General features: G+C 43.4%; 1 protein-coding gene across 1 annotated transcript; it reads left to right on the plus strand.

Annotated features, from left to right (window-relative positions):
• The first annotated feature begins 5,236 nt into the window (after positions 1 to 5,236).
• Positions 5,237 to 17,150, plus strand: LOC132868703 (neuronal pentraxin-2-like). Its single transcript, XM_060901799.1, has 5 exons — positions 5,237 to 5,948; positions 9,643 to 9,895; positions 11,777 to 12,018; positions 15,143 to 15,322; positions 16,917 to 17,150. The coding sequence occupies exons 1-5, from the start codon at positions 5,292 to 5,294 to the stop codon at positions 17,148 to 17,150; spliced, it is 1,566 nt and encodes a 521-aa protein (XP_060757782.1). The 5' UTR covers positions 5,237 to 5,291.
• Positions 17,151 to 18,040: the final 890 nt, after the last annotated feature.

Here is an 18,040-nt window from a genome sequence, read left to right on the forward strand (position 1 = left end):
TGAACAACCTGTCTACCATGGGATTAATGCAGACACAAACAACCATTTACACTCACACACCTATGGGAAATTTAGAGTAGCCAAATTTAGAGTTAACCTCATCCACATGTCTTTGGACTGTCGGAGGAAACCAGGGCACCCAGAGGAAACCCACACAGGCACAAGTTAACATGCACACTCCACAGAGAAAGGCTTCAGTCAAACGGCAGGTTTGAACCCAGAACTTTCTTGCTGTGAGGCAACAGTGCTGGCCACTGAATCCCTGTACCACCCAGAAATCTTCTTAATGCATTTTAAGTACAGAGACTTGTTTTTAGTACCAAATAATAACTATGAGTACATTACAATTTACATTTATATAGTTACCACTGAATTTCCAAATGTATTGGCACCCTGTACAATATGATTGCATTAAAAAAAATCATTCAAAGTTTCCAGTCAAAAATTGTAAAACTACTTGCCTTTTATCAAATGATATACTGTATCATTTTTATGACATTTATCTTTTAGATTAAAAAAATACTTTCAAAAACATATACAGTGGTTTGTAAAACTTTAAGAACATTTAAATTCCTCCAGAAATTCTGTTTTTGCTGATGATTTTTGATTTGAGTATAAACATGACATCTCATCTCATCTCTAGCCACTTTATCCTGTTCTACAGGGTCGCAGGCAAGCTGGAGCCTATCCCAGCTGACTATGGACGAAAGGTGGGGTACACCCTGGACAAGCCGCCAGGTCATCACAGGGCTGACACATAGACACAGACAACCATTCACACTCACATTCACACCTATGGTCAATTTAGAGTCACCAGTTAACCTAACCTGCATGTCTTTGGACTGTGGGGGAAACCAGAGCACCCGGAGGAAACCCACGCAGACACGGGGAGAACATGCAAACTCCGCACAGAAAGGCCCTTGCCGGCCACGGGGATCGAACCCGGATCTTCTTGCTGTGAGGTGACAGTGCTAACCACTACACCACCATCCCACCCAAACATGACATCAAATAAAAAATCAGCAGCAAAAACAGAATTTCTGGAGCAATTTAAATATGTTTTTAAAGTTTTACAAACTACTGTATATTCTTTTGAAAGGATTTTTTATTTAATTTTTTTTAAATTTGAGTATAAACATAACACTGGCCTAGTGGTTAGATTGTGAGTTCTACTCACGGTCGGGTCATACCAAAGACCATCATAAAAATGGTACCTACTGCCATCTGGCAAGGCACGCTGCAATACAGATGCAAGTAGGGAAGTCAAACTCTTGCAGTTACCAGAGGACTAGCCCTCCACTGTAACCCTAGCTGTATAGGTGAGAGGCCGAGGGCTATAGAAACGGAGATTGGTGCCGCACCCATATGCCTCAAAGAGCTGGTTAGTACTGGGATAGGAGACTGTCTGGGAAGACTAGATCCTGGTGTGGAGGGGACTTTTTTTTTTTGATAAACATGACATATACATTTACAGAATTTAGCAGATTCCTTTATCCTCAGCAACGTAGAGTGTTACTTCATAGTCTCAAACAAACAAAAAAAATCCTCATGCAAGTTCAATAGATCAGGGTCTAGAAATACCATCAAGCTAAAACTGTTATAAGGGAGATTAGTAGAGCAAGAAAAGAAAACACACAAGTCAAGACAAGCGCTATTTCAAGTGTTGGGTGAAGAGGGAGTAACATGAGGTTTCCCACAGGAGATACCCCTTGCCATAGATTTTCATGGGGAAACCAAAAAGCTTTTCAATACAAAAGATCCAAATGATGACGGACCTGCGGAACTCAGCTAATATAATATAAGAGGGGGAGGCAAATGAAAACTTTAAAAGTGCAACATAAATTAGAGTATATTATATTTATAGTTGCAACAGTAAAAATGTACTACTGGTCCATTGTTCTCAATAGACCTTTCTACTGCAACCTTAAACCTGATAGACTTTTGTGGCACTTATTTGCAATAAAAAAAAATGTGCATTAAATATGACTCACCATCATATATTAATAAAAAACATAGACAGTTACAAAAATAACAATACGCAAAATCAAAGCCATGCAAATGTTTCAGGAACAGTTGTCAATTACTAGAAACTGGGCACAAGTATAATGAGCATGTATAGTACAAAACATGGTTGCCTCTGCCAGAGGGTTACAAGGTCCATATTTGAAGCTTGTTAAAAATAGAGATCTGAATTTTCCAAAATTCCACACTTACAAACCTAAAATAACATTACATTACAGTCATTTAGCAGACTCTCTTATCCAGAGCGACACACAACATACCCAGAGTAGCCCAGGGAGCAGGTGCCTTGCTCAAGGGCACTTCAGCCATTCCTGCTGGTCCAGGGAATCAAACCAGTGACCTTTCGGTCCCAAAGCTGCTTCTCTAACTATTAGGCCATGGCTTCCCCACCTTCCTGTCATGTAAGATAAAGTGTTCTACATGGAGGAGTAGTCCATGATCCTACTAGTCGTGTTCTGTGACTTTGTTAGACATTACAGGAAGGTGGCCAGGCTTGTCATTCTCTCTAGCAGGGATTTTGCCAATTAGTAGTTTTTTCTTATTTCATTCTGAAAATGCTGGTTTCAAAATTATTGGCACCATGCCTACTTCTCAGCTTAATAGTACTCAATAAAACTATGCAGTGTCCCTTATATACACTCACCAAATGCTTTATTAGGAACACTATACTAATACTGATTAGGGCCTGGCTGCCTTTGCTCTCAAAACAGCTTCAATTCTTCATGGCATGGATTCCACAAGAGTGGAAACATTCCTTTGAGATGCTGATCCATGTTATCATGAGTGCATCATACAATTCCTGCAGATTCTTCACGTGTACTTTCATGCTGCAAATCTCCTGTTCTACCACATCCCAAAGGTGTTGTATTGGATTCAGATCAATCAAGTGATGATTGATATTAACAGGCCCAAAATGTGCTAAAAAAAAAAAAAGCATTCCCCACACCATTACACCACCTCCACCAGTCTGGACTGTTGACACAAGGCAAGTTGGATCCATGGATTCATGCTCTTGGCACTAAATTCTGACCCTACTACCTGAGCAAAATTGAGATCAGACCAGTCTTCTACTGTCCGGTTTTGGTGAGTCTGTACACACTGCAACCTCAGCTTTCTGTTCTTCGTTGACAGACATAGAACCCAACATGATCTTCTGCTGTGTAAGTCCATCTGCCTCAAGGTTTGACCTGTTGTGCATTCTGGCATGCTTTTCTGCTCAACACAGTTATACAGAGTGGTTATCGTAGCCTTTCTGTCAGCTCAAACAAGTCTGGCCGTTCTCCATTAACCTCTCTAATTAACAAAACATTTCCATTCGCAGAACTGACTGTTTTTTCTTTATTACACCACTCTGATTAAACTCTCAAGACTGTTGTGCGGGGCAACACGGTGGTGTAGTGGTTAGTACTGTTGCCTCACAGCAAGAAGGTTCTGGGTTTGAGCTCAGTGGCCAACGGAGGCCTTTCTGTGTGGAGTTTGCATGTTCTCCCTGTGTCTGCTTGGGTTTCCCCCGGTTTCCCCCACAGTCCAAAGACATGCAGGTTAGTCTAATTGGTGGCTCTAAATTGACCGTAGGTGTGCATGTGAGTGTGAATGGTTGTTTATCTCTGTGTCAGCCCAGCAATTATCTGGTGACTTGTCCAGGGTGTACCCCGCCTCTCGCCCATAGTCAGCTGGGATAGGCTCCAGCTTGCCCATGACCTTGCACAGGATAAGCGGTTATGGATAATGGATGGACTGTTGTGCGTGGAAATCCCAAGAGTTCTAGAAAGATTCGAACCAACCCGTGTAAAAATCACTGAGATTACATTTTTCCCTCATTCTGATGGCTGATGTAGTCGAACCAAAGCATGATTTTCTGCATTGCACTGCTGCCACATGACTGGCTGATTAGATAATTTTATAGGTGGACAGGCATTCCTAATCAAGTGCTGGCTGAGTGTATCTTTAAGCATGTTATGTTCATTGTTTGGGGGTGGCACGGTGGTGTAGTGGTTAGCACTGTCGCCTCACAGCAAGAAGGTCCTAGGTTCGAGCCCAGCGGCCGGCAAGGGCCTTTCTGTGTGGAGTTTATGTGTTCTCCCCGTGTCTGTGTGGGTTTCCTCTGGGTGCTCTGGTTTCTCCCAAAGACATGCAGGTTAGGCTAATTGGTGGCTCTAAATTGGTGTGAATGGTTGTTTGTCTATGTGTCAGCCTTGCAATAACCTGGCGACCTTGCCTCACAGCAAGAAGGTTCTGGGTTTGAGCCCAGTGGCCAACGGAGGCCTTTCTGTGTGGAGTTTGCATGTTCTCCCCGTGTCTGCTTGGGTTTCCCCCGGTTTCCCCCACAGTCCAAAGACATGCAGGTTAGTCTAATTGGTGGCTCTAAATTGACCGTAGGTGTGAATGTGAGTGTGAATGGTTGTTTGTCTCTGTGTCAGCCCTGCAATTATCTGGTGACTTATCCAGGGTGTACCCCACCTTTCGCCCATAGTCAGCCGAGAAAGGCTCCAGCTTGCCTACACTCTAAAAAATAATGGGGCCAGTACCGGTTCTTCAGGGCGATGCCATAGAAGAACCTTTTTCAGGGCTTCAAAGAACCGTTCATGCAACAGTTCTTTAAAGAACCATTTAAACCATTTGTTTGAGCAGTGAAGACAGATTTGTGTAAACATAGCCTATGTGCATTGACCAGCAAATGGTAAGAGAATGCCAGGCTCTGAAGAACCATTTCCAATGTGAAGAACCTTTCGCATAATGTAATGGTTCATCACAGAGTTTTGACTCTCCATGGAACCATCCAGAGATTTGAAGAACCACTGAAGCACCTTTATTTTTTAGAGTGTACAGATAATGGATGGATGGATGGATGGATGGATGTTCATTGTTTGCTCAGTCTAATAATCCAGTGAAGCTCAGCTCACTAGCTCTGTGAGACGAAACACGGCATGGCATGGCATACACTGAAATATTAGCGCCCTAAGCAAAAGTGTACGCAAAGTGGCGCACTAGTCGGAATGACTTTTCTGGGGATGAAGAGATTTGCGTAGCAGTGAAGCAGAAAAAGGGGGCGGGGCTTCAGTGTGAGCACAGACTACACTGAAAACGCTGGTGGCATCATTAGAAAAGAGAATCGCCGGTGTGATCTGCTGCCATATTAACATTGTATAGCTGAATATCAAAGAGCAATCGGTGAATTAGTATTGTGGAGGTTTTCTTTCTGTTTCTCATCTTCACCGCCTGCTCAAACCGCCACCCTGAAGTTCATTGTTGTGATCTTGGCCGCCGGGATGGTGGCGTTTGTCGGGGCTGTAATCTGCATCATTGCCGCGGTGCACGGCGGCTCTCCTCCTCCTGCAGCCGCAGCCTCGACCGCAGCCCAGCCGCTCGCCGATAATCAGTCCCTGTCTGCGGGTTCCAGTGTCCTCACCTTCCCGTCAGGCTCCGTGGCCCGGGCAGGACCTGTGGACGCGCTCCATGGCAGCGGAGAGAGGACCAGCCCGGAGTCTCCAACCTTCTACGGGATCACCGGGGTGAGAACAGGAGGAGGTGATGGCGGGGAGCAGCAGGTGGTAACAGTCAGCAGGTTGATCTGTACTCCGGTTCCGGCTAAAGAGTGCAGACCCAAAGGCTTCCAGGCGGACGATCAGTCTGTGTATGCAGGAGATCAGTGGGGGGATCTCCGCGCCACAGCACAAGAGCTCCAGCGCACCGTGGAGCAGCAGGAGGAGGAGATCCGCGCCGAGCAGCGCACGATCCGAGAGCTCACCGGGAAACTCTCTGTCTGCGAAAGCGGCACACACAGGAGCGAAGGCTTATGGGCTGGCAGGAGGAGGGACAGCAGAGACGGACTCATGATGCAGGACGACGCCGGACCACCTGCACTCACTGTCCGGGAACTGGAGAGAGCCATCATGCACATGAAAGAGCGCATCGAGAAACTGGAGGTACACACACACACACACACACACGCTGTTCCTAATGGGGTGTTGTTCATAAATGGTTTCAAAACACCAAAATGTAGCATTTATATTAAAAATGTTTTTTTTTTTTTTAAAATGAGTTTCACAGGGTGTCATCCAGCACCTTGGAGAGTTCTTCCTTAAAGCAGAACCTTTGTAGGAAGAATACGGAAGGCATGTTACCAATCTCTCATTCTCATTATCTCTAGCCGCTTTATCCTTCTACAGGGTCGCAGGCAAGCTGGAGCCTATCCCAGCTGACTACGGGCGTAAGGCGGGGTACACCCCTGGACAAGTCGCCAGGTCATCACAGGGCTGACACATAGACACAGACAACCATTCACACTCACATTCACACCTACGGTCAATTTAGAGTCACCAGTTAACCTAACCTGCATGTCTTTGGACTGTAGGGGAAACCGGAGTACCCGGAGGAAACCCACGCGGACACGGGGAGAACATGCAAACTCCACACAGAAAGGCCCTCGCCGGCCCCGGGGCTCAAACCCAGGACCTTCTTGCTGTGAGGCGACAGCGCTAACCACTACACCACCGTGCCGCCCCTGTTACCAATCTGTTATTTTATTTTTATTTTATTTAAAGTAAATGGGGCGGCACTGTGGTGTAATGGTTAGCACTGTTGCCTCACAGCAAGAAGGTCCTGGGTTCGAGCCCAGTGGCCGACGAGGGCCTTTCTGTGTTCTTCACGTTTTCCCTATGTCTGCATGGGTTTCCTCCACAGTCCAAAGGCATGCAGGTTAGGCTAATTGGTGGCTCTACATTGACCGTAGGTGTGAATGTGAGTGTGAATGATTGTTTGCCTCTGCGTCAGCCCTGTGATGACCTGGCGACTTGTCCAGGGTGTACCCCGCCTCTCGCTCATAGTCAGCTGGGATAGGCTCCAGCTTGCCTGCGACCCTGTAGAACAGGATAAGCAGCTACAGATAATGGATGGATGGATGGAGTTTCACAGGGTGTCATCCAGCACCTTGGAGAGTTCTTCCTCAAAGTAGAACCCTTGTAGAACGTTACCATTCATGGAAGAATATGGAAGGCATGTTACCAATCTTTTATTTTATTTTTATTTTATTTAAAGTAAATGGGGCAGCACGGTGGTGTAATGGTTAGCACTGTCGCCTCACAGCAAGAAGGTCCTGGGTTCGAGCCTAGCGGTCGATGAGGGCCTTTCTGTGTTCTTCACGTTCTCTCCGTGTCTGCATGGGTTTCCTCCGGGTGCTCCAGTTTCTCCCACAGTCCAAAGACATGCAGGTTAGGCTAATTGGTGGCTCTAAATTGACAGTAGGTGTGAATGTGAGTGTGAATGATTGTTTGTCTCTGTGTCAGCCCTGTGATGACCTGGCGACTTGTCCAGGGTGTACCCCACCTCTCGCCCATAGTCGGCTGGGATAGGCTCCAGCTTGCCTGCGACCCTGTAGAACAGGATAAGCGGCTACAGATAATGGATGGATGGAGTTTCACAGGGTGTCATCCAGCACCTTGGAGAGTTCTTCCTCAAAGTAGAACCCTTGTAGAACGTTACCATTCATGGAAGAATATGGAAGGCATGTTACCAATCTTTTATTTTATTTTTATTTTATTTAAAGTAAATGGGGTGGCATGGTGGTGGTTAGCACTGTTGCCTCACAGCAAGAAGGTCCTGGGTTCGAGCCTAGCGGTCGATGAGGGCCTTTCTGTGTTCTTCACGTTCTCCCCGTGTCTGTGTGGGTTTCCTCCGGGTGCTCCGGTTTCCCCTACAGTCTAAAGACATGCAGGTTAGGCTAATCGGTAGCTCTAAATTGACCGTAGGTGTGAATGTGAGTGTGAATAGTTGTCTGTGTCTATGTGTCAGCCCTGTGATAACGTGGTGACTTGTCCAGGGTGTACCCTGTCTCTCGCCCATAGTCAGCTGGGATAGGCTGCAGCTTGCCTACGACCCTGTAGAACAGGATAAGCGGCTACAGATAATGGATGGATGGAGTTTCACAGGGTGTCATCCAGCACCTTGGAGAGTTCTTCCTTAAAGTAGAACCCTTGTAGAACATTACCATTCAAGGAAGAATATGGAAGGCATGTTACCAATCTTTTTATTTTATTTTTATTTTATTGAAAGTAAATGCTACACATTTTAGTGTTGAAAGTGTGTATCTACGATTCAGTGAATGCAAACGGCCTGTTTGTCCTGTAATCATATATTTAATGTATGTACAGAATTCATTATCATTCATTCATGTTCAGTAGGATCTAAGCTCTAATAATTATAACACAAAATTACAACAATGTGGATTGAAAGGGGGAAAAACACTGTTTACAATATACCTTATATAAAAAGACAATACTGACATTCTGAAATTGAAAGAAAAGAAAACAACAATCCAGAACAATACAACGGGCACTGGATATTGAATTATCCATCATGTTGTATACAGTCCTAAACAATATGTAAAAAAAAAAATTGCACACCAATCTGTCCGAACTCCCCTAGTGTGCATTTAAACAGCTTCCTAAAAACATTATTGCCAATTACAATATTTTGTGCTATTGATGTTTCCAGTCGGCCTGTAAAACTGCATGTAGTATATTTTGTAAGTATAAATGGTCTTGTCAGAAAAACAATGCTTCCAGTATGAAACAACAGGTGGCATGTTTTGATAGTCTGTCTCATCAGCAGAAAATGCCTCCAGCATCAAATGATGTGAAGAAGCATGCTGAATTTAATGAGTGTGGAAAAGTGAAGTGCGCAGGCACAGGAACCCTGGATAGGCAGGACAATTTGTCAGAGCACCAGCACACGCACACGCATAATAGACCTGCACGCACGCACGAGCTTAATACAGCACTGGTAGGATTTGGATGCGATCGTGCTGTGCAGATAATCACACACTAAAAAAGAAAAAGTCCGCCACTCCCCCACAGCTCGTTTCTGCTCCGCGCGCGCGTCGTGGTCTCTGTGATTTACGGCTCTGCGCTAGAAACGCGCTGCTCTGATTGGCTGTGAGCCGGAGCGCTCGCGCCAGTCCCACGTTTGATCCCACAAGTGCTGCATCATCAGCGCGCGTGGCCACAGCACGCTCTAGTCCTGCGTGATGAAACCTGGTTCAAAATCAATAACATCAGTGTTCCTCACCATAAATTAAAAGGTTGCGTGTGAGCATTGCATCAAGGAGGAGGTGAAAAAAAAAGTTAAATAAGATCCTCAGTAATAGGCTACTGCTTCCAGGATAAGCATCTGATTTGTTTGTTTGTTTTAAATCACAGTAATACATTGGAGCATACGTGATCGATCACCTGGACTGGAAGATGTATGAGTTCTGTAGGTGCTGCAGTGTATGCTGTTGTGCTCGCTGTTCCCAGTCCCAACTAATGATGCAGTGTGTTTTTGTAAAAATTCTCACCCAGGATGTACTGATCTGAGTATGGGCCTAAAACTGATCCAATACCTTCTTAGGTCAACCCTAATGGCGTAATATCAACCTTCTTTGAAACGAGCTATGTCCCGTGTTCATATGATTTGAGTCTCGTCAGGAACGTCACTTTGACGTCATGACAATTCAAAAAACAGACTGAAATCCATCCAGTACCAAGCCCGAGTTCGAAACCGGTATTATCTCACACATCAGCGCTCACTGTCACAGTGCATCCCTACACAAAACTCATTTATAATATATGAGTGTTCTTGTAGGCAGAAATGGCTCCACTGGCTCACAACCACACAGAGTCAGGGCAGAAGGGCAAAGGCAGTGTCTCGAGCGCAGTCACTGTTCATGGAGCCGTAGCACAGAGGAGAGTGGAGGATCTGGAACGAGAGCTGAAGCGGAAGATGCAAGTGTTGGAAGAGGAGAGGAAAGCACTTCGCAAGGAAACGCAGAAACATCAGCAGCACATTGACCATGGACTGGATGCTGTCCACCAACGAATCAGCAGCCTTGAGCAAGGTGAGAGAGTGTGGAGAAGACAGAGAAAGATTTAATCACAACCACAATCCATGAGCTTTTAAGCAAGTTTCATTGATTTCAACAATCTGGAATCTGATGATGTGCTGATGTTTGATAAGGAGAGAGTGTATTATTGGACTAATAAACATTTCATTAGTTCTGGCATAAAGATCTCATTCTGATAAACTGAACTTAATTAATTAATTGATTGATTGATTAACTGATACTGACATGAAGTGGGCGGCACGGTGGTGTAGTGGTTAACACTGTTGCCTCACAGTAAGAAGGTTCTGGGTTCGAGCCCAGTGGCCGACGGGGGCCTTTCTGTGTGGAGTTTGCATGTTCTCCCCGTGTCTGCGTGGGTTTCCTCTGGGTGCTCCGGTTTCCCCCACAGTCCAAAGACATGCAGGTTAGGCTAAATGGTGGCTCTAAATTGACCGTAGGTGTGAATGTGAGTGTGAATTGTTGTTTGTCTCTATATGTCAGACATGCGGTGATCTGCCGACTTGTCCAGGGTGTACCCCGCCTCTCGCCATAGTCAGCTAGGATAGGCTCCAGCTTGCCCACGACCCTGCACAGGATAAGCGGCTACAGATAATGGATGGATGGATGACATGAAGTGGTTAAGGACCCTAGTTAGTGCTTTAATATGAACTAGACAAGAAGGATAATGTAAATAATTTATAAATGTAACATGCATGTTCATAATTCAGTGGTTTCAAATGTCTTCGTCTTCCACCATGTGATAAAATTGCAGATGATTCTCATATGCACAACCAGTCAAAATGTCTGATTATATTTTAATAGAAATAATTGTAAAAAATATATGACTAGTGGAATTATTTATGTAGTAATCTATGTCTGAATCAAATGCATCAATAATAGTTTCTATTAAAAATGTAATTGTTTCCCTACACAAGAATTTAGAATTCAAGAGAAGCAATGAAATGCTCAGCCTATTTGGAAACCTTAAAGGGGAACTGAAGGCAATTTTTTTATTATCAAAATTCTATTTATCTCATTTTATAAAATGTAGGAATGCATTTCTGACAGCTATTTTGTCACTGGTGGTGTAGTGGTTAGCACTGTCGCCTCACAGCAAGAAGGTTCTGGGTTCTAACCCAGCGGCTGACGAGGGCCTTTCTGTGTGGAGTTTGCATGTTCTCCCCATGTCTGCGTGGGTTTCCTTCCACAGTCCAAAGATATGCAGGTTAATTGGTGGCTCTAAATTGAGTGTGAATGGTTGTTTGTGTCTCTATGTGTGTGTCAGCCCTGCGATGAGCTGGTGACTTGTCCAGGGTGTATCCTGCCTCTCGCCCATGGTCAGCTGGGCTAGGCTCCAGCTTATGACCCCGCACGGGATAAGCGGTTACAGATAAAACAAACATTTTGTCACTGCTATAGCAAGTTATGAGTGTTTGAAATATGCTATGTAATATATCAGTCCAAAAGTGTGGCATTTGCATGTTCTCCCTGGGTCTACGTGGGTTTCCTCTGGGTGCTCCGGTTTCCCCCACAGTCCAAAGACATGCAGTTAGGTTAACTGGCTACTCTAAATTGTCCGTTGATCAAGCTTGGAGAGGGATGAGGTCTGCCAAGTTTAAAATGCCCTAGACACACCAATGATGGACTGTTAAAATGTCATCAGTGGTGCCTCTACAGCCCTTGCTGGCTATGGGACAAAGAAGAAGAAAAGAATCCTGGGTGAAGCTCCATCATGAATAAAAAAGTTATTTCAAAATCAAATAATTATCTAATCTTATATCTATATCTACTGTATTTCATAGTGTTAAATAGTAAAAATGTAGAAAAAGAAAACCCTTCTAGGGAACAGGCGGTAGTCTGGTAGTCATTATTTGTGCGTGTGTGTGTGTTTATCAGGTCTGTCTGAGAACAGGTTCCCAGAGGGTTACAGACTCTCTTTTCCTCTGAGGAGCAGCGCTATGTATGCTGTGGTGAAGCGAGCAATCCCTACACTCCACGCCCTCACTGTCTGCATGTGGCTCAGACCTGCGCAGAACATCCTGGGAACTGCAGTTTCTTACGCCGTGCCAGAGGACCCTCATGAGCTGCTCCTGCAGCAGTTAGTCCATGGCCCTGTTGAGCTCATCATCAAAAATGAGGTATAAACCATGTTTGACACCCAGGACCAACCGCTTCCTCTCAGCCAATGTGAAATCGCGTCTAATCATTCATTGTCTGTTATGTTATTATCAGGATACAATCAATTTTATAATTTCTTTGATATATCGGATTTGATTTAGAAGTAGTTTGGTGATTTTAAAGAATATTTGCCAAAAAACCCATACAACACAACCTGTTTACTAACCAGGATATTTGGTTTTCCAGAATATTCCACTGATGTGCTTCAATGGTGGTTCTTAAATCATCTGTACAGCATTAAAAACAGTTCTTCAACTGTTTTAGGATTCTTCATAGAACCAGTATGGGTTCCTGAATAGTTTTAAATACAGTATAACCTTTTTAAGAGTACTATATATGGGAAAACCCTTGGGAGATTGAGTTGATGATGGTGCTTTACAGGAAGAAGTTTGTAATTGTTTATAAATTTATGATTTATACAAGTCTCGAAGAGTGCGTGATGTATAACTAAGCCAAGTCAAAGTCCCTTTCACGCCAGAATCTGGTCTTCCTCGGCAGTCTCCTGTCCCAGTAGCTACTAACCAGCTCTTTGAGGTGTATGGGTGTGGCACCGATCTCCGGCCTCTCAACTATACAGCTAGGGTTACAGCATAGGGTTAGTCCTCTGGTCACCATGAGAGTTTGGCTTCCCCACTCGCATCTGTATTGCAGCGTGCCTTGCCAGATGGTAGTAGGTACCATTTTTATGATGATCTTTTGGTATGACCCGACTGCGAGTAGAACTCATGATCTCCTGGTCGAGAGACAGACACGCTAACCACTAGCCAGCTCACAGTCTATAACTAAATTTTAATCTAATTTGTTTAAATGCACATTAAAAATTATAATTATGTTAGCAAATGTTATTCTAATCTCTTGAGACCTCTTTTGGCTATTCTCTCTCTCTTTTTTTTTTACATAGCTCGTGTTGCTTCTATTAGTGTAATGTGTGTAGGACAGATCAGTGTACACGAGTATATCACGTTTACAGTTATGACAACTTGTCCACAACCTACACTTCAGGCTAAACCCTGTTCAGCATCATTAAATAAATGTGTTGGTTATGTACAGTGCTTAATTTGTGAAGTGGGAGGTCCCGGAACGCAGGAGGTGGGTGGGTCCGGCAACTCAAAAAAAAAAAGGCAGGGGGTGGTTTACTATAACTTTACACACACACGCCTATTGTGTGTGTTAATAAAAATAATAATAATATCAGACATTATGATCTTAGAAAACGCTTTAGTGACGAACAGTTACAGACAGTAATATGTTGTGATATTATGTTATAAAATATTATTTTTTATTAGGCTATATATTAAATTATATATTAAATTTATCTTCTAAAATAACAGACTGTACTCATATCACAACCAGTTTACTTCACCATTGGAGATCAGATCACACAAGACATGCGTTACATGACTCATTTTAAGGATTTAAGTAGGGTATTTAAAAGCTGTGCTAGCGGGATTTCGTGGCTCAGGTGAATAAGGAGCCATACCATAAATCCAGGGACCTGGGTTTGATTCTGACTGGTGGTCATTTTCTGAGCCCTCCCTGTTTTTCTCCTGCTCATTTCCTGTCTCTACACTGTCCTATCCAATAAAGGTGGAAAAAGCCCAAAAAAGAGAATAATTTAAAAGCAGTGCCAGCAAACATAAGTGCAATCAATTCAAGTAATAGTTAAGAAATAAAGGGTTTACAAAACAATTTGGAGAATTCATTTTAAGCATTTTAGTAATCTTTCTTGTTTTTTTGCCATTTTTTCCACAGTGCAAGCTAACGGCTACAAAAAACCCGGTGTTCTATTGAGCGGAAGTATACAGCTCATGTCCCCCCCTTCCCCTTTCGCATAGATTTTGTGGATGTCATAGGAGAGAAATCAACAACAGATATCAAAATCAAAACCGAACACTAAACAAATTTTTATTTACTTATTTATTTAATTTATTGTTTGATTTTTTTCCCTTTGTGATGGTCACGGAGGTGATCTGATCCATTTAAACAGCTGCCGGAACACCGAATGAAATGAAAATAGCTGCCGGATCCGATGACGGAGATTCCGGATCTTGTTCCGTCATGTTCCGGCTCAAATTAAGCCCTGGTTATGTATTGATTACTGTGATGACTGGTTAAAGGAGAACTGAAGTCATTTTTAAACTTGCTTTATTTCTTAATTAACGTGTTATTCAATTACGTTTTCGGTTTTAGTAACCTTATATCGTGACTCGTATTGCCAACTAATTGCAATTAAATATTATTCGGTTTTTAGCCATGTTGAATTTAGTTAATTTAGTCCACGGCAGGCGTCACTTATCTGGGCGATCTTCACGAGACTTGTGCGAGACTTCGAAACGTGAAGTGTCAGCCAGGTGTCAGTGCTGCCATTTTGAAAATTGTTTTCCAAACGAAATATTGCACAAAAACGAGTTTAAATGACGATTACTGCCTACTTTTTTCAAACTTTCCTGATTGCTATCAAAACAAACAAAACTTCCGGCTTGATTACGTCAGCATTCAAAAGAGGGCGGGCGCGTCTTTTGACAACGTTGGCAGATGTCGGTCACTTCGATTTCCACTGTACATTTTACTTCCGTCCTACGATGTCTCGCACAGGTCTCAACGAATCTCATTTACGGCCATTGCTTTGACATATGGACTGAGATATTACAGAGCATATTTCAAACACTCATAACTTGCTCTAGCAGTGAAAAAATAGCGATCAAAAATGCATTCCTAGATTTAATAAAATGAGATAAATAGAATTTTGATAATAAAAAATTTGCCTTCAGTTCTCCTTTAATGATTACCGCATTGCATTTGTATTTTTTACTTTACTTTCCTTGTTGTTACTGGCCTTTAAACTGGTAGTTACAGTTCAACCTGAAGTTCATGCTTTGATAGCCGTGCTAATGCTTAGAGCTTTCCTAAGACTGTAAATCTTCAAAATAATAACATCATTGACATTCATGAGATTCAATCTTTGCCCCCTAGCCTCTCGTTATGATCAGCAGTTCAGTATGAGAGTGGTTAATCTTACCCTAAGGCGATGTTGAGAGAAAGGATGTTGATGAAATATTCAAGAATATTTCCTTCCTCCTGTAGGTGGCACAGTTCTATCTGAACCTGACGGCGGGTTCCTGGCAGCATGTGTGTGTCAGCTGGAACAGGAGAGGAGGAGTGTGGCATGCCTATGTGGGAGGCAAGCTGAAAGGTGAGGGGAAGGACCTGGCAACCCGCCACTACATCCGTCCCGGAGGAACGCTCGTCCTAGGCCAGGAACAGGTGAGTCATACACTGGCTGATGCTCAAGACGACCAGCTGAGCTGAGAATTGCACAGTTAGTTAGACTTCCAGACATGAGAGCTAAGCAGGTGTGTGTGTGTGTATATATATACAGTATATATACACATAGGGAATTTACAGGCGTTATAAAGAAGGATTTTATTCCCACAATGTCATTCACTACACCAGGGCTCAATTTCACAAAATCAGTATAGTGAAAATAGAAAAAAAGCCCAAATCGTTAATGATTTTCACAAACATTGTCATTATATATAAAAAAGAAGAGATAGAGCTGCATTTGATTTTCATCTATCAGGGAGTGTATTAGTTAGTTAGTGCTTTATTTTTGCAGTCCTTGTATGTTTCTGTTTTCACACTGGTAAATTTGGACTGCGATATGGAACAGGAATACCTCAGAGTTCCATTAAAGACAACATTTAAACAGTCTATAGCTGATAAAAGCATGTTTCTGACCAAGTTACCATGAACATGGAGAAGTTTCATGTGTGTCTTTTGGTTGTTCATGTGATGAAGCTTGGAATCCGTCAATTGACTGGGGATTGTGAGAAACATATGGTACATAGTTCATTTGTCCAAGTGTCAGGCTTGTAGTACTCGAGTCCGACTCATGCCCTAATTTTAAGGACTCGTGACTTGACTTGGACTTGAGCACTGATGATTCGGACTTGGACTCGGACTCATGCATTCACTGCATTCTGACTCATAAATTGGAGACGAGGATTCTGATTTTTCTTTATTTTTGTAACATGCCATAATAATTTGGCATAAGATATTTATATCTACATTAATTTTTGTACTAATTTCGTGCAAGAGTGTGTCACACCTGCGCGCCTTGGCATGTGCATCAGATAGACTCTCGGGCGCACGCACACCAACCGGGCTCTCACACTGTAAACGACTCGCACCTGCACAGGATTAAGGCACAATCAGCGTGTCTGTATAAAAACTGTGAAAACACACTTACTTTGCGAAGTATTGACTTGCATTGCTGATACATTACCAGGCCTTATTTCCTTGTTTGGGTTCCTGATCCCTGAGTTCCTGTTTCTCGTCTTTGATTCTGCCGAGTCTACGATAGCTTGTTTGTGCCTCGTTCAACCTATTGCCTGTTTCACTGTTTTACAATTTTGCCTGCCATTCTGGATTGTTTACCTGTCTTCGCTTGTATTAATAAACACACCTTCTGCACTTACATCAATCTCCCAACCATCTCTGACAGAATACTTCACACTCCCTGACAAAGAGAAGCACATTCACCTGTTCATACGTCATGTTCAGGAACAAACTAATGTTAATGGTGCTAAAACAGCCATCGTCAAATGGTGCAGTTGGAGTCTTGTTCTCAGACTCGACTCGGATCAATAGTGGACTCAACTCAAAATTTTTTTAAATTACTTGGACTTGTCTCAGACTTGAACACTGGGGACTCGAGATTGGACTCGGACTTGAGGTTTAGTGACTCAATTACAACACTGGCCAAGTGCTTCAGACAAAGTGAGCAGGGATGCGAACAGAACAAAAGAAATGTATGGTTTTAAACAGAATCCTAATTGCTGTCTTCTCTTCCATGCAGGATTCAATGGGTGGACTTCGTTTCGAGGCATCACGAGCTCTCTTAGGGGATCTCTCTCAGTTTAATATGTGGGACCGGCCACTGACTCGGGCAGAGCTTTCTGCACTAGCACACTGCAGCACAGGCATGCTGGGTAATGTAGTCCCTTGGACCAGCCGTGAGGTGGAAGTGTTCGGAGGGGTAACCAAGCAGTCGGCTGAGCACTGCGGTCATCACACCAGAGTGCAGAAGTGAGGGGTCACATCAGGAGGTCATGTGAGGAGAGGATGGGGTGGTGAGGCAAGTTATCTGAGATAAGGTCAGGGGAAAGGAGACTGGAAATGCTTGTGTGGAATGTCTGGTTGAACCAATTAATGTATAAGAAATTAGTTATTTTATTTTATTTTTTTATTTTTACCAGAAAGATTTTTTTCTTACTTGTGAGACAAGCATTCCATGTTCGTTTCTTTTTACTTTGAGTTAATCAGAGTTTCATTCAGGCATTATATCAGGTTGTGTATTTCTTGCACTTTATATTTTGATTTATTTTTCATGTCGAAGATACAATATTACATATTGAACATCTTCAGCTCACTTGAACAGAACCCTTGCAATGCCTGCAAAAAGAGAAAAGCTGGAGATATTTAAAATAAAAGTTAAAAATGCAATGCAATGTAGACGTTTCTGAAAGCAGAATCAAACTGAATTCATGTTAAAATGATGGTGTCATGTTATATGATGGGGCGGCACGGTGGTGTAGTGGTTAGCGCTGTCGCCTCACAGCAAGAAGGTCCTGGGTTCGAGCCCCGTGGCCGGCGAGGGCCTTTCTGTGCGGAGTTTGCATGTTCTCCCCGTGTCCGCGTGGGTTTCCTCCGGGTGCTCCGGTTTCCCCCACAGTCCAAAGACATGCAGGTTAGGTTAACTGGTGACTCTAAATTGACCGTAGGTGTGAATGGTTGTCTGTGTCTATGTGTCAGCCCTGTGATGACCTGGCGACTTGTCCAGGGTGTACCCCGCCTTTCGCCCGTAGTCAGCTGGGATAGGCTCCAGCTTGCCTGCGACCCTGTAGAAGGATAAAGCGGCTAGAGATAATGAGATGAGATGTTATATGATGAGTTTTTAACCAAATAACAAACCATTATCTC

Source organism: Neoarius graeffei, chromosome 20 (genome assembly GCF_027579695.1).
Source record: "Neoarius graeffei isolate fNeoGra1 chromosome 20, fNeoGra1.pri, whole genome shotgun sequence".
NCBI classification, from domain to species: Eukaryota; Metazoa; Chordata; class Actinopteri; order Siluriformes; family Ariidae; genus Neoarius; species Neoarius graeffei.

What these genes read in the sequence shown, in the direction of transcription:
- LOC132868703 (XM_060901799.1), top strand. Translation starts at nt 5,292, where the DNA reads ATGGTGGCGTTTGTCGGGGCTGTAATCTGCATCATTGCCGCGGTGCAC. An exon ending in AGCGCATCGAGAAACTGGAG is followed by an intron (nt 5,949 to 9,642) that starts GTACACACACAC and finishes GTGTTCTTGTAG; the next exon opens with GCAGAAATGGCTCCACTGGC. An exon ending in AGCTCATCATCAAAAATGAG is followed by an intron (nt 12,019 to 15,142) that starts GTATAAACCATG and finishes TTCCTCCTGTAG; the next exon opens with GTGGCACAGTTCTATCTGAA.